This window comes from Myodes glareolus, chromosome 16, assembly GCF_982192425.1.
Source record: "Myodes glareolus chromosome 16, mMyoGla1.1, whole genome shotgun sequence".
Lineage (NCBI taxonomy): Eukaryota > Metazoa > Chordata > Mammalia > Rodentia > Cricetidae > Myodes > Myodes glareolus.
In genome coordinates, this window is record NC_142041.1 from 34903612 (window position 1) to 34926333 (window position 22722).

The 22722-nt window shown below is 37.7% G+C and overlaps 1 protein-coding gene across 1 annotated transcript; it reads left to right on the top strand.

The window, feature by feature from the left end:
• Positions 1-1633: 1633 nt before the first annotated feature.
• On the top strand, positions 1634-2778 carry LOC148119565 (glyceraldehyde-3-phosphate dehydrogenase). Its single transcript, XM_087897186.1, has one exon. The coding sequence runs from the start codon at positions 1696-1698 to the stop codon at positions 2695-2697; it is 1002 nt and encodes a 333-aa protein (XP_087753312.1). The 5' UTR covers positions 1634-1695; the 3' UTR covers positions 2698-2778.
• Positions 2779-22722: the final 19944 nt, after the last annotated feature.

A 22722-nucleotide genomic window follows, 5' to 3' on the forward strand; every position in this document is an offset into this window, starting at 1 on the left:
TCTTGCAGACACTATGGTGGAATCTCATGAATCTAGAAACAGTAACTAGAGGGAGGAAACTTGGGTTAATAGCATTTGTAGAAAGTACAAGCAGGATATTTTGGGTATTTGTCCAAGGTAATTGAGCAAGAAGTGATAAGGATGAATCCCAGGCTTTGGACTAAGGAACAGGCTTAGGGTTTGTGTTGGTCCACTACTCCTGGGCAGGGGTCCTGCCCTTGAGTGTGGCTAACATATGGAGTATCACTCTATTGGAAAAAACTGATTTTTCCTTTGCCTGTGGATATCAATTTTACATAGCTTCTTGGTTAGAATGGGGAGCTATGTTCACCACCCCCCCTCGCTCCATCAGTGCTGGGGCATGCTCTGGCTTGAACTTGTCCAGACCTTGTGCATGCTGCCACTGTCTGTGTTCATATGTACATCCATCTTGTTTTACCAGGAAAATACCTTTCCAGGGAGTCATCTATCCATACTTCACATTCTTACTGGGAAAATACATCAGGGCCTTGGGGATACAGATCTGATTATTAAAGTCTGGGTCAAACATTTGCATAGACATTGATGTTATCAGGAGAATTCTTGCTTTTAAGTAAAGTCATCAGTACCCTCTATAGAATAAGACAAACTTGGGGACATGCCTGCTGAGTAATAATGAAGAGCTGAAAGAGGAGCTAGGGACAGCTGAACTAGGGAGGAACCCCAGCAGAACAGATGCAGCACAGCATGAGAGATCTGCAGTGTGAAGGGCTCTACAGGAGAAAACAAGAAGGAGACGGTAAGGCAGACCACAATGCATGAGTCAAATACAAATACTGAGAGTAAGAGCAGATTTCATACTGTGAGAGGAGAGAAACCTGGCAGTGGTGGTTTGCAGTGAAGGAACAAATAATTTCTCCAAGAGAATGATTTTGTAGGGAATGAGGAAAAGCAGTGCAGGGTAAATAGAATTTATATAGGTTTTAAAATGTGTATTGTCATTTTAAATAGAATAGAACTGAATTTGTATGTGCCTGAAGAAAGTTTGAGTAGTCCTGCTGGTGGTGGATGAATGCACATGCCTTTGATCCCAGCACTTGGGTGGTAGATGGAGAAGGATATCAGTGAGTTTGAGGCCAGCCTGGTCTACAAAGTGCTTTCCAGGATGGTCAGGGCTGTTACAAATGGAAACCCTGTCTTCACAAAACAAAACAAAGAAAAATCACAGCAACAACAACAACAACAACAACCAAAAACATCCAACAAAACCCAAAAAGACAGGAAGGAAGGAAGGAAGGAAGGAAGGAAGGAAGGAAGGAAGGAAGGAAGGAAGGAAGGAAGGAAACAAAGAAGGAAGGAAGGAAGTCTGAAGGGTGTTGCTGTAGTTGACCTACCAAGAGGTTAATGATTCCAGAGAAATGGAGGCTGAAGCTTGAGGCAAGGATGTGAGAAGTAGAGGAGGTACAATGGGTGTTAAAAGTTTGCTGTCAGGACATTTAAGATGGAAATATTACTATCCTCGTGTATTCTATACTTAGAAGAAAAAAGATGAATGTATAAATATTCTTTATATTATGTATAAATAATCTGTGTAATAGACAGATTTCAAGTTAAGTCCTTAAACTATAAAAATTCTGGAAATGGGCTCTCTGCTTCTCCCTGTTCTAGAGACAGCCGCTTCTTTTTGCGCAGTGCCAGCCTTGTTCCAGAGACACGATGGTGAAGGTCGGAGTGAACGGATTTGGCCGTATTGGACGCCTGGTTACCAGGGCTGCCTTCACTTCTGGCAAAGTGGACGTTGTTGCCATCAATGACCCCTTCATCGACCTCAACTACATGGTCTACATGTTCCAGTATGACTCCACCCATGGCAAGTTCAAAGGCACAGTTAAGGCTGAGAATGGGAAGCTTGTCATCAACGGGAAGGCCATCACCATCTTCCAGGAGCGAGATCCCGCCAACATCAAATGGGGTGATGCCGGTGCCGAGTATGTTGTGGAATCGACCGGTGTCTTCACCACCATGGAGAAGGCTGGGGCCCACTTGAAGGGTGGGGCCAAAAGGGTCATCATCTCCGCCCCTTCTGCGGATGCCCCCATGTTTGTGATGGGTGTGAACCATGACAAGTATGACAATTCCCTCAAGATTGTCAGCAATGCTTCCTGCACCACCAACTGCTTAGCCCCCTTGGCCAAGGTCATCCATGACAACTTTGGCATCGTGGAAGGACTCATGACCACAGTCCATGCCATCACAGCCACCCAGAAGACCGTGGACGGCCCCTCTGGGAAGCTGTGGCGAGACGGCCGTGGCGCTGCCCAGAACATCATCCCTGCATCCACTGGCGCTGCCAAGGCTGTGGGCAAAGTCATCCCAGAGCTGAACGGGAAGCTCACGGGCATGGCCTTCCGTGTTCCTACCCCCAATGTGTCCGTCGTGGATCTGACATGCCGCCTGGAGAAAGCTGCCAAGTATGACGACATCAAGAAGGTGGTGAAGCAGGCATCCGAGGGGCCACTAAAGGGCATCCTGGGCTACACTGAGGACCAGGTTGTCTCCTGCGACTTTAACAGTGACTCCCACTCTTCCACCTTTGATGCTGGGGCTGGCATTGCTCTCAATGACAACTTTGTAAAGCTCATTTCCTGGTACGACAATGAGTTCGGCTACAGCAACAGAGTGGTGGACCTCATGGCCTACATGGCCTCCAAGGAGTAAGAAGCCCGCCCTGGACCACCCACCCCAGCAAGGACACAGCAAGAGAGAAGCCCTCGGCTGCTGAGCAGTCCCTGTCCTAACTCAACCCTTGACACTGAGCTCTCCCTCACAGTTTCCATCCCAGACCCCCAGATAGCAGGAGGGGCTTAGGGAGCCCTACTCTCTTGAATACCATCAATAAAGTTCACTGCATCCCCTCAAAAAAAAAATTCTGGAAATGCATATGAGAGAAAGTCCTTTTGATTGTAGTTTAGGCAGAAACTCCACATGTGCAGCTCCCAAAGCTCCGCCCTGAAAAGGACAGGTCGAAAACTTGACTTAAATGAAATCTTCTGTTCTATGAAAGGCTCAGTAAGAAAATGTGTAGACAGAGTGAAAGAACATATTTTAAGATGACGTATTTGGTGTAGAACTTGTATTTAGAATATTTAGAATATGAAGAGTTCTCAAAACTTAGTAATAAGAAGGCAAATAACATATAAAATCAGCACATTTGAGATACAGTCTAGCACATGAGCACATGTACAGATTCCCAATAGCACTGTGTTAATAAAGTGCAAGTTAAAAACACAAAGACTACAAATACATTAGGTCTAAAATTAAAAATGAATGACCATGCCAATTTGTGGTAGGAATATAGAGCAACTGTCATTCAAAGAGTTTTAGTGGGTGTATAAAATGATACAATTTTGGAAAATAGCTGAGCAATTTTTTAAAAGTTGAACACACATCTATCATACAATCTACTGCTTAAGATACTAGATAATTACCCAAGGAAAATAGAACATATGTTCACAAGGGACTGGCAAATAAACATCCATAGAAGCTGCGCTTGTAAAAGCCCTAAGAAAAAAGCAACTTGTGTTAGCAATTTTCCCCTTCTGTGACAGAATTCTTGTTAAGAAACCATTTCACAAAGAAAGAATGCATCCCGACTTCCAATTTGAGGGGCTGCATCCCATCATAGAGTGGAAGTCGTGGGAACAGAGGAGAAACTGACTAATCACATTGCATTGACAGTCAGGAAGCAGAATTCACAGGAAATGGAACCAGACCAGAAAATCTCAGTTTTTTTGAGCCGCATCCTACAGCAGTGCTCCACCTCTAAAGGTTCCCAACCTTCAAAAAGCATCTCCACCTAGGGAAAGCAGTCAATCACAGGGGATGCTTCACACTCAAATCTCAACATCACCTAAATGTGCAGGACAGATAAAACGAACTAACAAATAAACTGTGAGGCACCCTTTAGTGACCGTGACTTGGTAATGAACAGTGATGAACGGATACTGCAGTGACACAAAGGGATCCTAAATAAATTACACTGGCTGGGTGGTGGTGGCACACGCCTTTAATCCCAGTACTTCAGAAGCAGAGGCAGGTGAATGTCTGTGAGTTTGAGGCCAACCTGGTCTACAAAAGCTAGTTCCAGGACAGGCTCCAAAACTACAGAAAAATCCTGTCTCAAAAAACATAAATAAATAAATAAACAAATAAATATAAACTGAATGAAACAAGCTAGGTCTAAAGCAGTGAATTTGTGTAAACTTCCAGAAATTGTAATCCGAGCTCTAGTGACAGAGAGGGGGCCAGAAGTTATTTGGCATATAGTGTGCTAGATCTGCTCCCATACAATGCTGCTGACTGATAGCACAAGTAACAGAAAATTTCTCACATATCTGGAGGCTCAGAGCCAGAACTCAGCTAGAGTAGAGCTAATTTCATCCCCAGGTGTCCTCCCTGGCTTGCTGAGGACTATATTCTCACTGCCTTCTCCACGTGAACACCCCTGATGTCTCCTTGGGTATCTACTATTCCTTTTAAAGGAACTTGGAAGATCAGGCTCACTCTAAAGGCTCCACGACTATTTAGTTACCTCTTTAAAAGCTATCTTCAAATTCATAGTCTAGGTTTTGAAACCTGGAGATACATGAATTTCGGAGCAAAACTAAATCCATAACTTTTAGGAATAGGTTTGCAGAGACAGACACTGTAGGCATTGAAGAAATCTATGGCAATGGCAGACAAGTTGATTTGCTTCCATTAGGATGATGGTTCCTAGGGATATGCATATGTCAACATGACCTCAGGAACTGTATGGGATGCATTTAGCTTATGGCAGATTGGCCGCTGGTAAAATCCTTGCTGCAGCACATTGGTAAGTAATATTAGGAAAACCTGAATATAACAAAATAAAATCCAAAACAGATTCCAGGTGACAGCCCTTTTGGGAATAATGTTTGTGGGCAAGTTGTTTTTCCAAAAAAATATATGCATCAGTGTATGTTTAAAGCAATGGCCATATATAATCCAGTCGACATTGCATAATGCATTAAAAAATCCATGTGATAATTTTTAGTTACCTACACTTAAATATTTATTTTATGCCTAACTAGTGAAAATAATCAATGGACTGCGTTTTAGGAGAGAGAAATTGAAAGCATAGAGTTCCGAGATCCTGATGTGCAAGCATTATAGGTAGCAAACCTCATTTAAGTTTATATTAAATTGCAGAGACACAGAGCTTCCTAAAGCAGTTCAATCCAATTTGGGGACATGTCAATTTTTCAATGTAACAAAAGGGGAAAAAAGCAAGAATCAATAACAATAAACTTACTGTAGATGCTTCCAACAGGGCCAGATATTGCTGACGGTAATAAAGATAATCAGTCAGGGAGGCATTGCAGACACCCCTCTTTTTCCATACTGCCACGATCCCCAGACAGCACCTGAAGCCACAGATGTTACTGATGACTATGTAGGCTGTCCTCATGTGCACACTCCCATCATAAAGCTTCATTTATGAATTAGAAGGCTAAGAGAGCAGTAGCAATGACAAGTAAATACAATACCTATGGCAATGTGTGGTACTCAGACACAAGCATTGCAGTCGCATATGGCTGGCTCTCAGAGCAGACAGCGCTAAGTAACCGACACACAGCTAGGTGACATTACTGCATAGTGAGTCTGAACAAAGAACCGAGTCTCCTCTTTACTTGATAGAACGTGATGGCCTGAAACCTTATCATACTACACAGAGCAGCGTGGAATTGAGGAAATTTTACTGAGTAGTTTAGGAATGTGCCTGATTAGGAATAATAGAAACTGGAGAGTGACATTATTGATAATAGGGTACTTTCGGGTTGGGGGTTGACATTCTCTCTGCAAGTCAGGTCACAAGACATATTGCTTAGTAACATGTCTGCTATTATTGTGGGTTAATAGCAAACTATTTTTAAGGAGACAGATCTATTTTCAACAATATTTTGCAGAACTATTTTCCACAAAAGCAAAAGAGAAATAGCAGGAAGTATTTACTGCTAGATGACATTTCCTTCTCAAATCAGTAAGAGAGGCAACACAGGTATCTTTCCTTTACCTTCTCTACATTGCTGGAATCTCCCACCCCTCCTCAGTAGACACTGTGTGAGGTCAACACTAGATGGTGTTGTGTTCCTTCTGTTCAGTTGAATTTGCCTAGGCAGTCTGTGTGCTCTAGGTGTTTTAATGGGAGATCAGCAAATGTTAGGAAAAAAACCCCACAACAACAGTTCTGCTTATGAAATATATTTTGGAAGCTGTAGGTACAAGCAGGTTCTTTTCCAGTTTTAAGCTTAAGCAAATATGTTTGTGGTTAGCATGGCCAGTATTCTCAGATCCCAGGACTTCATTTTATATTTTGCAAATAAAATTTTCTTCAGAATATAAGGAGTCTAATAAGCAAAATTTAAAAAGAACATGCTATGTTGATGTTTTATTCCAATTGTTTTAAAATTCTTAACTTTATGCGAATGTGCATTTTACCTGCATGCACGTATATACATCATGTGTATGCTTTGTGGTGCAGAAGTTAGAAGGCGGCACTGGATCCCCTGAAGCTGGAATTGATTGTAAGCTTCCATGTTGGTTCTGAGAACAAAATCTGGGTCTTCTGTGGAGCATCAAATGCTCCATATTTCTCTCTAACCACGGATGTTGTTTTTATTTAAAATCCTTCAGAAACAGACTTTATTTTTTAAAATACATCATGGAAAGAAAAATTGCCTGTTTTTTTTCCTCTTCTAAGATTTTATTTAGCTCTTCAAACTAGAATTTTGATTTTTCAGAATGAGTATTTAGTATTTAAGAATAATGTTGAGGTTTGAATTCAAGACTGGTTGTGATTTTGTTCCAGACTACACTGTACTTGGCAATAACATTTCCAGACGGATTCCATTAGGCAGTTAGTGACAGCAAAGACACTGAGCTCCAGTCTTGTCAATATGTTCTCTTGCTCTGGAAATCTCTTTTCTTTCCTTTCTACTTCAGAAAATGCCTGCTAATATTTCCAGGACCAGGAAGCATCACTTTCCCTATTAAATCATTGAGGTCTTTCTAGGTTCGGTTTCTTGTGCTCACATTTGTAAACATTCCCTCCAGCACCGTGGTTGCCCGTTCTGTATTGTAACTCTGATAAACATTTGTTTTCTCCATTGACATCTGAAGGTTGTAGAGCAGAGGCTACTTGTTCATTCTGATTCATTTTCCTTAAGTATTAATAGATGTTTGAAATTTGACGTTTGTTTTTAAAAGATACATAAATAAAGGAATCTTGAATTAAGCTCAGGTTGCCATTTTATAAATAAACAAGTTATGGGTAGAAAAAGAACCCTCCATTCTACATTCACAAGCATAAATTTCCATTTTTTAATGATGAAGGTGCTATGGTTTTATTACCACGATCTTCTGCACATTCTTGTGGTAAGGCAAGAGGTTAGATTTTCTTCAAACAGATTGTTCTTTTCTGAATAGGTCTTTCTCTCGAGCAATTACAAGTCTAAGTTATTTTCCATGTGTTGCTAGAACAAGTTATAGGATAGACAGTTAGGGAACTAATTAAGCTTTGGGTGTAAATTAGTTCAGGCAGCTCAGTCTGAAAGAAAAAGGGAGAATGGCTCCACCATTTTTAAATGAACATAAATGGGAATGACAATTGTCATGTGTTGAGAGAGCTCAAAGGAAGAAGGTTCAGGAGGATTAGCTCAAGTCCACAGACAGCTGTCATGATAACCACAAACACTGGCCTTTTGGGACAAATAGGAATTTAAAGTTAACTCTTGTCTACTTCTATTAGAATGTGGGCCATTAAAGTTTCAATAAACATTTGTAAAAATGTAAAGATTTCTGTATTTTCCTCACACACAGTTTTGCTCACAAATACATCAATATTGAAAAATAGCTATGAAGGGCAAACAAATGGTCACCAAATTGGGAAACTGGACTATAGTTTTCCAATTGTGAGTAATAAATAAATATGTGCAATATGTAGCAAATCCTGAACAAAAGAATAGGTGTTTTGGAACAGAATATTAGTTTAACTAGGTAAAGATGTGCTGCATGTGTTTATGCTGCATTTAACTAGGTAAAAAATGTGCTGCTGTTTCACCTTGCCTGCCTAAGAAACCTGATGGATCTAATAAGAGCTAAATGACCAGTATCTAGGAAGAGGAGGGATAGGTGGGGCAAGTGGGCAGAGAGAAAAGGGGAGTCAGCCAGGGAGTAGTCAGGGATCAGATTGCCAGGCAGGAGCCAGACAGCCAGACATGGAGGAAGCAGTAAGGTAGGACATATAGAATGAAAGGTAAAAATCCCTGAGGCAAAATGTAGATGAGGCGAAACTGGTTAAAGTTATAAGAGCTAGTGGGACAAGCTTAAAGTGAGACTGAGCATTCATAACTAATAATAACTCTCTGTTCCATGTCATGATTTAGGGGTTGGCTGTCCAAGAAAGCCTACTATAAATAGGTGTTGAATATGTTGCTAGGTACTGAATTTTAGTGAGAATGTTACTGAATTTAAGTATATGTGGTATGTTGTACATCTATTTAAAACAGAAGAAAACTTCTAAAACTTTCCAGTTTGAATTAGCATATTTACATCTCTCTCAACTTTATCAGGCACTGTTATTACAATGGGATGTATGCTCAGTCTGAAGATTTCCCTTCAGTAAAATTTAAGCTCCTTGAAATCACAGCTTGCTTATAATTCATCTTTACTTCAATGAAAATGACAATTTTTAATGTGAAAATACATGTCTCATTCCAGATAAATGTAATAGTCTTATCATCCCTTCACTAAAGAGGCTATGACAAAAAAGCTATAATTCTTTAAACAAATTGTATTTAATTGGTTATAATATCTGCAATAATTGGAAACAAAACAGAATAATTGCCTGAGAGATATTACTTGCTTAGTTTATAAATATTTGCTGCAATTATGGTTTATGATGATTGGCAAAATTCTACAGCTCCAGGGGGGATAAACCAGTCAGATTTACTCTCTCTCGTCATAACTTTGAGTACATTGTTCTCTACAATATGATGGTAGGGGAGTCCTTTTCTGTGAAATGAGATACAATAGTTCTATCAAGAGAAACATCATTATACATGCTTACATATTATTATCTAACCAAGAGTAGAGTAAACAGATATGAAGCTATGAAGTTACAAAAATATTTCTAATCGTAATGATTGTGATATTAGAAACAGTTGCTAGCACAATGACTGTAGAGAATCAAATACAAAAGCTGCAGCATTAAATAGGAATAAATGCAGAGTCAAGAACCTGATGGAAGGGGAAAAATAAAATACAATAATTAAAATGTAACCATTCATGTTAGATGGTTGGTTCTCAACCTGACTACCTTAAGGATGTATCACACTTCTGAAACGGAAGGAACAACTCTGAGAGTTTCTTTTTTCTGCATTTGTAGGGGACAAACCCACTCCTAGTCTGGAATATTGAGGTGGGAAGACACATGCACCTCTGGACCAGACCAAAGGTCCTGTTTCAAGATCTGGATCTTGAAATAAGGAGATCTGTCTTTAATCTGGGCTATACCTTCTCATGGAAGTTTATATAAGAACTTAGAATAAGGAAGCTTTTGCTGTTAACCTGCTTTTTGTGGTCTTTCTAGTACATCCATTCTTTTCACTGGTATTAGAGACTACTTCTTTGGCACTCCAGCAAACAATGAAGACCAGATGAGACATCTAGCCTTGTGGAGTAAGCAGCTACTGGATTATTAGACTTCCCATTCATTACTAGTAATTGTCAAATCAGTTGGACAGCAGCCTATAAATCATACCAATAAATTTTCATCTCTATCTCTCTCTATATATGGAGATATTTATTCTATAAGTTCTGTTGTTACGCTAGAGAGGCCTGACAAATACAAATACACGTGACCAAGGAGATCATAGCAGCAGCAACAGAAGAAGAAGAAGAAGAAGAAGAAGAAGAAGAAGAAGAAGAAGAAGAAGAAGAAGAAGAAGAAGAACAACAACAACAACAACAACAACAACAACAACAACAACAACAGCAACAGCAACAACATCAATGGAAAAACAGAACAAAACCAAAACAAAAAGAAAAATAACTGTTTATAGTATTGGTAGATTTATAGAAGAACCTTCAAAATAACCATGTGCTTAACCTTAAACTGCAAAGAACTGGATAGTTGTGATCTACATATGTGATAGCCACAAATAACTTTACTGATTCTTTCACTCATCATCTGGTTGTATGTATTTTGCTCTGTCAAGGGAAGGGCATCTGAAATAGGCAACAGGGAACTTCCTCTGTGTTTATGGTCCTGCACCCTGAACAGCCAAGGAACCATGGGCAGTACTAACAGATTCAGAAGTTTATGGCTCTAAATTCTAAGCTCTAGAGGACAAAGTACTGTATGTCTTAAGTGCTCAGGTCAGACTTACATGATTTTAGTCCTTGCCAGTAGCCTTGCCCTGACTGATCAATGACACATGAACAGCAGCTACATTAGTCATTAATGTTACTGTTTTAAGTCTTAAATGTCAAAAGTCACAACTTCTGACAGTGTCTTAATGATGTTGGATGGTCTTGAACCTTGCATGTGTTTGTATTTAGTATTACAACTTTGTGTAACTCCAAGGAGAATCAGTTAGGAGTCTCTCATATCTAAGCCTTCACAGCTTCCTTCCTTTTTTTGTTTTCTGCCTTCATTTCTACTATTATTCTACTTTTACTACTATCCTTCATTGTCTCAGCTGCTGAGACCTCTGTTGGAAGCACTGTGGCCTGGTTTTGGACTAATGTTTGTGATGTGGGATTCCCCTCTGTATGTTATAAGACTATATTTTATTACTATTGGTTAATAAAGAAGCTGCATGGGAAACTCCTTTGGCGGACTCTCAGAGACCCCAAATTCAAACAAGGCCCAGTCATTCCCAGTCACTGTGGAGTACATGTTTTACCAGGAAAATTAAACAACCCAGTGACTACTGTAAAAAAATATTCTGTTCTGGATGATGGAATAGACCTGGAGGATGAGTCACAAACTATAGTAGGAAATAGGAAATGTATATTCTGGAAGAATTCTATCAATGATCAATGACCAAAGCTAAGAGTACATACAAATGACATTGTAATTGAGGGATTTCTAAATACAGGTGTGGACAGGACTATCATTACTCCAGAATCTTGACATCCAGGTTGGCCTTTTTAAGAGGTAGATGTTCAATTCCTAGGAATTAGAACCCTTTTCAAAGGAAAACAAAGCACGGGGTGGGTTGAATGCATAGGGCCAGAAGAATAGAAAGGATGGCTGAGGTCATATGTAGCCAATATTTTAGTGAATTTATGGGGTCATGACCTATTGTGGCAATGGATTACTCAGGTTAACATTTTTACAGTCCCCAAAACTCATGTTTCTGGGAAGGATATTATAAGATATTATAAACAATGGTCACCAGACATTCAGGCTGTACATGAACACAAAGCAACTAGCAAGCCTTCAGAGGTACTAATGCCCTTGCCTTTAAAATGGTTAATGAGAAACACATATAGGTTAAACAATAGCTTTTAATGGAAAACAAACTACAAGCTTTAGAACAGCTGGTACATGAGCAACTAGATGCTCATCATATTAAAGAATCAGCCAGTCCTTGGAATTCTCCTCTATTTGTTGTTAAAAAGAAACCTGGGAAATGGAGAATGGTGACACATCATATCTTTTGTTGACTATATGTCTGTTTGAATGATGTTTAAGTTTTCAACAATGAACAGTAGATTTTTCTGTAGTGATCTTTACAACTTTCAGGAATAAGATGAAACAATAACTTCACCTGGCTGATATGACATCATGATGCTGCTAGTGCTACTATAAGACCAGATTTTGGGTACCAGCTGTAGAAATGGTGCACCTTCTTACAAAGTTCCAACCAGAACTCCAAATAAGAACTTCAAAAAACAAACCAATTTTTTTGACTAATCAGAGACCATCTGCAATTATACAAAACAGCAATCTTGAAATTTAACCATTATTTTACTTTTACAGAATCCCATAGAAAAAACATTGCCCCCATGACAGCAGGAAGCAATTCTAGAAGATGATGTCCCCTCTCCCAACAAAGTTTATCCTCATGGTTAGGGACACCATTAGGGATTGATCATTACTCGCATAGGATTGGGGGTTGTGGTGGAAATTATGTAGTCCTAAAATTCTCAAAAAAGAGAGGGAAAACTAAATGGGATAATAAGTAGATTAGTGTGAACTTATTCACAATAATAATAATAATAATGAGTAATTGAGTGAATACTTATGAGCTATTATTTATGAACAATTTACATTGTATTCAAGTTCCAATTATATTTGTTATTTCTATTTACAATATTTGTACACCTATGCAAAGTTAATTTGTAGTATTATATCCATGCATATTTCTACCTCTGTTTAAGGCATTTTGTATATTGATACAATTTTAGGATACATTTATCATATTACATTATATATTTCTATCTCTGATTAACATATTTGTACATTATTTACATTTTGAGGTCATTATCCTTCTTTACTGCACAGTTGTTTAAAAATTGTTTAATATTCTGATATGAAGTCTTAATCTTTAAGTTATATAGGTGTTAAGTATTATAGATCAATACTCATTCATGTTTGTTATACTTTTAGTCAGACTAATTAGGTTCTTTAGATACACAGAATGATGGAGGAAGTCACAAAATAATCTCACACTACTTCAGAATTATGAATAATAAAGGGTTATTTATTTGGGGAGACATACAGATCACTGTCCTAGATAACAGTCTTCTTTATAAGTGGAGAACACAAACAAAATCTAGCAGCCAGAAGTGAGAGCCGAAAGCGAGAGAGTGAGCACGTGCTTTACAGTTGGATTTTTTTGTACAACAGATCATGCTCAAGTGGACTGGTATCTTAAAGGCTGTTGGCTAATGGAGCAAAAGGTGCTCCTACAACACTGTATCTTAAAGGCTATTGGCTGAAGGAGCAAAAGAAACTTCCACAACTGTATCTTAAAGGCTATTGGCTGAAGGAACAAAAGGAGCTCCCACAGCAAAAGAGACTGTATTCTGCATAGATAGGTAACCTTCACCCACTTCAAAGATCTGTAGAACATGACATTTAAATAACTTAGGATTCTGTTGACATGAGACACAATTGCTCCTGGCAGCACCAATCTATTCCGGAGAGAGTGTTGAACAACAAAGATACTCCACTTGGAGTTTGTCTTCTTCTTGGCACAACTGGACTTTGGGCAAGAAACTGCCCATGCTTTGACCACTGACAAAGTGCACGATGTCTGGACAAGCAGGATACAAGAAAAAAGACTGCTAAACCTTGTGAAGACAGGGTAATACAGTTCTGAAAATGTTCCTGCCTCTGAAAATGGTCTGTCAGTTATGTTAGGCCTTAGCCAAAGTTTTTTTGCTCCAACATTGCAAGTGAAACTTTGGGTAATTTCTCAGGCAGCCTGTTGTCTCTGTCATCTACTGAACATTTTAGAAACTGCTTGATTGCTTTTCCTGCCTACTCAAATAATATTATCTCCCTTCTGAGGCTTTGGATGGGTTGAAAATTAAATAGCCATATTTACTGTGCTCTTATGATCTATCCAAGTCATTTCCAATACAAGACTTAGACTTCTTAGGATAGAATGTTTATTAAAACATTTAGCATATGTTCCTTGCTTAAAACTGTTTATGCTGGTTGTAATTCTAATCTTATACTTGATATCTGTTTCTAGTGTACATAGTTTTGTATTGGTTTTATAATTCTCTTATTTAAGCAAATTGGAAGGTGCTGTGGGAGTCCCTTACACTCCTTCAGCCAATAGCCTTTAACATACCAGCCTACTTGGGTGTGGTCTCTTATACTATAAATACTTCTGTAAAGTTTTCACTCACTCTCTCTCTTGCTTCTGACTCTCACTTCTGGCTGCTAGACTCTGTTCCTGTTCCCTGTTTGTGCAGAGGATTGTGATCAAGGAAAGCCATCTGTGAGTCTCCCCTAACTAAATAACCCTTTATTATATGTAATTCTGAAAGAGTGTGGGATTATTTTGTATCTTCAGCTATCAGTCAGCCATTTGTATGTGACTCATCTGGTGGTCAGACAGTTTTTCTTCTGCTGATGTCTCTTCCAGTCTCAAGACCTGAATACAGCTGCAGTGGGACCACAACAGATCTTCATATTTTCTGCTTTTAGTCACTCTCTGGAGATATTCACCCTCCTTCCCATGGCTACTGTTTTGGTCACTGTCAACACTATTGTTGTGGCCTCTGCAGTTGCTCTAGCTCCCAAGGACATGGTGATTGGCCTTGTCTACCATCTTGATGATTTCCTCTTCTTGTTACCAAATCAGTCTACTTTTCACTTGATAAAGATAACAAACAGGCAAGAATAGATCTCCTGATAGAAACATTTTTAGTGTCTAGTATGACAACATCAAGGAGTGATTGAAAAGGTCAACTGTCTATCTGGTTATATAGTCAGAAAGAGGTGTGGCCAATTAGTGTAATCAATCAGCAATGCCCTGATGAGATTTAACTGCAGCACAATTTCTAGAACTAACCAGTTCTACCAATCACAGTCTGTGCAAGGAAAGTAAACATATTTTCATTCATCATACAATAGCCAACTTTCTTTGTAACCATCTGGCCTGAGTGAGAATAGCTATAGTTGGTAAGGGCTGTCTAGAGACTGAGGTTTGTCCTTGAGTTTTCCAACATAAAACTATCTGAAGTGGTTTGTATAGGAACATGCCCTCTTGAAATAGGAGCCATGGCTTAAGTTGTAGTGTTCCTTGCAAATAAAGTGTCACGCCTTGGGGAATCCACAGAGTCATCAAAATATTATGACTGCTATGATGATAGTCCAGTTGGTCACAAGACATTTCTGTGTTAAGGCAACTTAATATAAGGGGAGGGTGTTATGGTTTTATATAAGGGGTATAATTGACTTAGTCTCCATTTTAGTTATTTTCCTCTTGCTTTGACAATGTAACCCCCAAAAAGCAAATACATAATTCAAATTACAGTCCATCGTGGTGGTGAAGTCAAGTCAGGAGAAGCTTGAAGCAGCTAGTGGAATCCTATCCACAGCCATAAAGACGATAACAACAAGTTCTTGTGCACAGATCACATTCTTCTTCTTACTCACCTAGATCCCATCCCAGGAAATGGTACTACCCAAGTAGGTCATTTTTCCATCTCAGTAATCTAAATACTATAGTCCCTCATAGGTATGCCTAGATATTCACTTGACAGGTGGTTTTATTTTTCAACAAGTTGACAATTATGATTAACTACTACAGTCCTCAATAACTTAGCTTATTTATAGGGAAGTACATATCAAAGTGCCTAATAACAAAAACCCATCAGTAACCTGAATCATATTTTAATGGGGCTTAACTCAATCAAATGTTTTATGAGAATTGGGTCACTCTGTTTGACTCATATTTACCTGTGGGTGAGGTAGGAACTGAACAGCATTGCTTAAAAATTAAAATAGTCTTAGTTCATATGAGATGTTGGATTACTTTTTTAACTGTGTGAACATCCCAGAAAGATAAATATTTGAGTACAGAGTTGATATTACAAAGTCAATATTAACATGACATAAATTTTAATCTGCATTTTTGAAGTTTCTACTGAGAGATTTTAGCATATTAACTACAAATGGAAAGTTAAAATGTAATTAATATTAAATTTTTGAGTAAGAAAAAATGAGGCAAATACATTAGTAATTTTTTAACTGTGAAAAGAAGAGTCATTTTTTTATTCTAGAATGTAAAAGTCATAAACAATGTTTAGTATTAGTCTAGGAGTACATAATTAGCCTCATCAACTAAAACCACATTTTTATTGCATTTGGGAAACAAATACTTCTGATTTGGTATTTCCCTCTGTATGCTTGAATACCATTAATGAATAAATAAACTTCTTTGGACCTATAGCAGGGCAGAACTTTGGTAGGTGGGGAAGATGGAACTGAATACTAGGAGAAAGAAAAGTGGAGTCAGGGAGATGCCATGAATCTGCTGCCAGAGATAGACGTGCTGAATTTTTGCTGGTAGGCCACGACCTTGTGGTGATACACAGACTAATTGATGGAGATGGATTAAATTAATCTGTAAGAGTTAGCCAACAAAAAACTAGAGCCAATGGGCCAAGCAGTGTTTTAATTAATACAGTTTCTGTGTGATTATTTTGGTTATGCTAGCCAGGGAGCTAGGAACCAAACAAGCAGCCCTTCCACAACACACTTCCAAAATGAAGATATGCTAATATTTTAGAATAAAGGATAGCATTATCCATTAATAACAGAGATACAAAATTCTCTTTTTCAGTAAATTACATACAGTAAGATATTCATTGCTCTATATAGTTCCTGTAGAAATAAAAAAGAGGCATATTCATTTGAAAATTCTGCACTCTAGAACACAATCCTAAAGCAAAACAGAATGACATTACAGGAATTCAAGACATATTTGACAGAAAGCAGTAAAAGAGAGGAAATATCTAAGTAAAAGAAAGCAGCTAAAATCTCTCTAGAGAACTATAACTTCCATTACTGCAACCAACAAGACAAAATGGGAGCCCACAGAATGAAAAAAGCTTTTCACTAAATCTACATCTGACAGAGGGCTGATCTCCAAAATATACAAAGAACTCAAGAAACTGGTCATCAAAAGAACAAATACAATAAAAATGGGGTACAGATGTAAAACAGAACTCTCAAAAGATGAATCTAAAATGACTGAATGACACTTAAGGAAATGCTCAACACATTTAGCCATCAGAGAAAGGCAAATCAAAATATCTTTGAGATTTCATACTAAACCTGTAAGAATGGTCAAGATCAAAAACACTGATGGCAACTTATGCTGGAGAGGTTATGTGGTAAAGGGAGCACTCCTCCATTGCTGGTGGAAATGCAAACTGGTACAGGCACTTTGGAAATCAGTATGGCGATTTCTCAGAAAATTAGAAAACAACCTACCTTGAAACCCAGTAATACCACTTTTGGGTATATACCGAAAGGATGCTCAATTATACCACAAGGACATGTGCTCAACTATGTTTATAGCAGCATTATTTGTCATAGCCAGAACCCAGGAACAACTTAAATGCTTCTTGGCCAAAGAATTGATAAAGAAGATGTGGTACATTTACACAATGGAGTACTGCACAGTGAAAAAAAAATAATGACATCTTGAAATTTGTGGGGAAATAGATGGATCTAGAAAACATCATATTGAATGAGGTAGCCCAGACACAGAAAGACAAATATAGTATATACTCACTCATAAGTGGCTTTTAGAAATAAAGCAAAAAAAACCCAGCCTATAATTCATAACCTCAGAAAACATAGACAATAAATAAGACCCTAAGAGGGACATACTTAGATCTAATCTACATGGGAAGTAGAAAAACACAAAATCTCGTTAGTAAATTGGGAGAATGGGGTAGAATCATGGGAGAGGGCAGAAGGGGAGGAAGGAGAAAGGAAGGAGAGCAGAGAAAAATATATAGCTCAGTAAAAACATAAAAAGACTCAAAACCAAAAACGGAAATAATATTTGAGATCGAAAAGATATATTATTCTCAAAACTCTACTAAACTCACTTTCTACATAAGTTATTATCTCTCATTTGAATACTCAACTAATTTATAAATTATTTTCCTATATAAACTAAATTTTATAGATATTATAAATTTATAATATTTTAAGGTTCTTAATATAATATTTAAAGTCCTACTGTTTTGGATTATTTTATTTTAGTTACTTAAGGTACTTGAAATGAGAGAAAAATATTTAAAATAAATAATTCAAATTTTATAAATTAAGAAGTTTTTTTTCAAAGGTAAAAGAGAGCTACACCACAATATAGTTACTTATTTTAAAAGAGACACATGATGGAGCTGGAAAGATGGCTCAGAGGTTAAGAGCACTGACTGCTCTTCCAGAGGTCCTGAGTTCAATTCCCAGCGACCACATGGTGGCTCACAACCATCTGTAATGAAATCTGGTGCCCTCTTCTGGCCACAGGCATACATGCAGGCAGAACACTGTATACATAATAAATATATAAATATTAAAAAATAAAAGAGACACATGTTATTAGAGAATAGGAAATATTTATTATAAATAATTAAAATTGGAATAAAATAGTTATTTGAATGAAAATGTTACAATAAATAACTTTTAGAAAGTCTGAGATAAAGTAAACATTAATGTTTAAAACAAAGGAAATATTTGCAACCGTCTTACCTTCAAATGAAGTGCTCAATGGTTTCTAACAACAGCAGATCCTTTGAACCTTTCTTTGAGCATACACAGTTGTGATGTAAATGGTGATGACCATTTCTTCATTCTTCCTAAGTGCTAAGCATTCAATATTATTATAAAGAAAGTACTGACTATCTTTACTGTTTATACTGAAGAAACAGTTTATGATGTATAAGATTTTGGTAAATGTCACACATGTAGAATGTGGAAAAAAATAAAGAGGGAATCAGAGGTCACAGAATTTGGAAAATATCTAAAACTTCTTGCATCTTTCCCAGAAAACTTTTGAGAAAGTTTTTAGTAGGAATTTGGATTGAGCTTTAGGACACAATGTGAAGGAAACCATTCCTTCTCAGAAAAATCTAAAAGATGAAAAGTTTATAAGTGAAGAATTTTATATATCCACAAAATGTTGCTTCACTTTGTATCTATCTATCTATCTATCTATCTATCTATCTATCTATCTATCATCTATCTATCCTTATAATCTGTCAAACATCTACAATCTATCTGAGTGTGTGCTGGTCCTAACAGAACATTTGAATAGAAGGTGCTATCTCACTAGCAGAGATAACTAAAATCCTGAGTGCAATAGGCAGACATTTACAATATTAATATTTGTTTTGGTATGTGGTACTTTACATAAGTGATATTTTTTAATATTCATTCTGACATTAACAAAAGCCATAATAGGATATACAAATTATTTGTAGAGTTTACTCCAAGTATTTTCTAACAAAGAATTTTGTAAACTGAAAGAAAAACTGACATATGACTTTGAATATGGATAAATAGCCTAACTTCTTTTAACTCAAAGCCAATTGAAGCATATAATGTGTGTGTGTGTGTGTGTTTAAATATGTATGTATTTGAAACAATGTCATCTTGGATACCCCTTGCTTGCCTCAAATTTGCTATGTAGATTAGACAGACCACCTCAAACTTATAAGGATCTATCTGCCTCTGTCTCCCAAGGACTAAGATTATAGGTGTGAACCACTACACTCAGCCAGGGTGAATTTTAAAAGCAAATTTAAATATGACACTGGTAAGAGCAGATTATGGCAATCCCTTTGCCCCCCTTCAGCTCACTTCTAGACCCCATCTAAACAAACAAGGAAGAAAATACTATAATTGCTTGGCATGCATGTAGATATAAAAACTTATGGGTGTGTTTGTATGTTATAGCACAGTCACCTTTAAAACAGATTGTAAGCTGCACACAAAGGAAGACAAACTGTGTAGTTCTAGGAATAAAGGTGATAAATAGCCATTGTATGGTTCCTTTGAACTAGAATAAGAATTTTCAAGCCATCCATCAACAAGTGTTTATTGAGTGTCCAGAGTTCCCTTACAAATGTAAGAAAGAAAAGTCAATAATGTCACTTCACCCGCTATTGTGGCAGTATGAAGAGAAACGCTCTGAGGATATATGCTTTTGTTGTGTGATTTTTAGCCAGAAAGTTGCTATTTCTTTCCAAAGATCAATTCCACTTAAAAATTCTCCAAAGTGAGCACCAATCATGGCACCAATGATTTCTATTAAAAACAACTGAAACTCTATGTACACTTTTTTTTGCAGAAAATGAGGAGAGGGCAAATTAATTGTGACTAGTACAAAGCATAAGTGGGTAAGTTTGCCCAAGTCCACCCAGAAGGGTCTAAGCAGAATGCTTTATCAACAGTGTTTCCGCCTTTGCACAACAAAGCACTGCTAGAAAATTAATGTAAATTTGATCATGGGATGGAGTTCATGTCACAAGACCCGTTTTAAATAGAGGTTATGTTTTGACAAATAATGTATTTTGTAAATGAAGATAAAACATAAAAATCTCCAGATCCCAGCATGGGTCATTTCAGCAGAAAAGATAGAATGACAATTTTTGGTAGTGTGTACGTGCTTCATTTTGTTGACTAAGAAACTACCTCACAAAATGTTAGATATATTTTAGTAAGTAAAACCAATAGGATTGTCTAGAACCGTAACTCTAACTCAAATCTTCGTAAACTATGTTTTTCTTTCTGTGTGTGTGTGTGTGTGTGTGTGTGTGTGTGTGTGTGTGTGTGTGTGTATGTGTTGGAGGCCAGAGGGCCATGTTTGGTCCCCTGGAGCTGGAGTTAAAAGTGTTTGTGAATGGTAGAATGGGTGTTAGGAACAGAATTTGACTCATCTGAAAGAGTAGTAAGTGCTCTTAACTGCTGAGCCATCCCTCCAGGCACCTAAAATCTTCAAATCTGAACCAAGTGTCCTTTGCATTATGACCAAAAGATATCAAAATATTGAAAATAATAAATTAATATTCTGAAATTAATACACACTCAGTTTTCAAGATCTACAGTAAACCGAAGAGTTAACCATGTCTTACTTGAGTACACAGCTTTCACTTTGTCCAGTTGCTCATTTAAAGCTGTAAAACCTAGAGGAGATGTGAGAATCCTTGTCAATCACATCCACAGTCATTTATCTATCAGGAGAAAGATGTGTAACAAATACTGCTTGCATCAACCATAAACATTTTCTAGGTAAGCATTTATTGTTTTGCTTTTTTTCTCGGGTACTATGGGACTGAAATGAGCCTGCGGCATCTACAATTTGTATTCTGCCATTCCCCAACCTGTGGCTATAAACTCTTCCATTTCAAATCCTCCCGATTGCACTGATTAATGTCCAAATGCTGTCCGGTCCAGCAAGGGCTGAAATGAGCCCCTTTTCCACAGCACTGTGCTAATCACTCCCTCATCGCTTCCTGTCAAGTCTGGGATCTCCAGAGTTATGACCTTTCACCTTCTCTTCATCTTTGTCTGGGGTTACCTTGCTTCCCATATTCGTTCGGGTGAATTATATGTTCTAAACAAATATTTTCAGCATCATCATTTCATGTCCTTGATTGGATTCCAAACAAAATCTATAAGAAAAGAAGAAAAAGGAGGACCACAGGTTAAATAATCTGAGGATGACTGCAGAATTTACTGAGATCGATTCAAACAAAGCAGCAGGAGCTACAAGCAATTATCAGCCAGGCATGCATGGTATTAAATCATTGTTTAAATAACGGGTGCTAAACAAGAAACGGGCATGCAGTGCTTGTAAAAGAAAACAAGGCTGTTTGAGGATTGAGGGTTTTGGAGACTGTGCTTGCTTACCAGATGAAGAGCAGAAGGGAGGAGTCACAGGCAACTAGTGTCAGCCCCAAACAGATAGGCCATGTTCTGTTTACCAGGACATTACAGCACTAGGTAGGAAGCCTCCAGTAACCACCAGCAGCCCCTCAGGATCAAGCCAGCATATCTAGGCCACACATAGGTGGGCATAGACACATACACAGACTGGTACATAGGTGCCTAGGCCTAGAGACAGATACACACAGGGTTAGGGTAAGGTTCATAGTTTGAAGGCCATATTCTTGCAGAGTCACACAAAAGAGGCACTCTGTCAAGAAGAGTTATATGTTGCTATTTACTATGGGACTCCCTGAAATCCGGTGCCAGCTACTTTGTGCCAAGTCACACCATATATAACAATGCCATGAAGTCTGCACCATAAACCAGCACCATGGCCTTCTGTTCCCAGCAAGTGGAAGCTGCTTCAAAACAGAACAGGTTTGCATTGTTTGTGTAGAACACAAGCACAGACGCTGTTGGGAAGGAGCCAGAAGGAAAATGTTTCACTCTTGGTTATTTAAGACTGCCATATTTATCTGGAAACATTTGTTTAAGAAGAACAGTCTGAAATAGAGGATAGGGACAGAGAGAAATATCTGCTGTCAGGTATTTTACATAATTTATTGTCGAAGATAGTTTTGGCACTTCTGTATGTATTGTTTTACCTGCTATTATCTTTTATACATGATAGATTATGAAAGAAATGACCTAACGTTGCATTTAGGGAATACAATAATTCAGCAAGAAAATTACAATTCTGACATATTATGCCACATGAAAACAATACCTCAAACAGATTAAATAGACTTGGGATGTGATTTCTTTTATCACTGCTTTAACACACTGAACAAAGTATTTTATTAGGGGAGAAAATCTCAAAAAAATCAATATTTTATTATAAGTGCTGCAAACATGTGAAATATATGTCATATATTTTTCAGTTGAAATTCTCATTGTGCATAAAGGCTAGCTTCATATCATATGTGCTATAAGAAGGGGAAATGAGATTAACCTTAATGATTACAGCTTTAATAATGACAGAATCATATTAATCCTGTATAGTTTGAATTGTGTGTGTGTGCTATGATGCCTACATGTAAATACACATGTGTTTTTATGTCAAATACCACATTGGTTCCTCTGAGAGTAAACATTTTATTAGATCATTTTATATGAGTTATTATTTTATATTGTGAAATATTTTGACAAATTTGAGACAAATGTGATGAAAAATGGGGCTC

Excerpts from the sequence above, each read along its gene's own strand:
- LOC148119565 (XM_087897186.1), top strand. The coding sequence starts at position 1,696 with ATGGTGAAGGTCGGAGTGAACGGATTTGGCCGTATTGGACGCCTGGTT.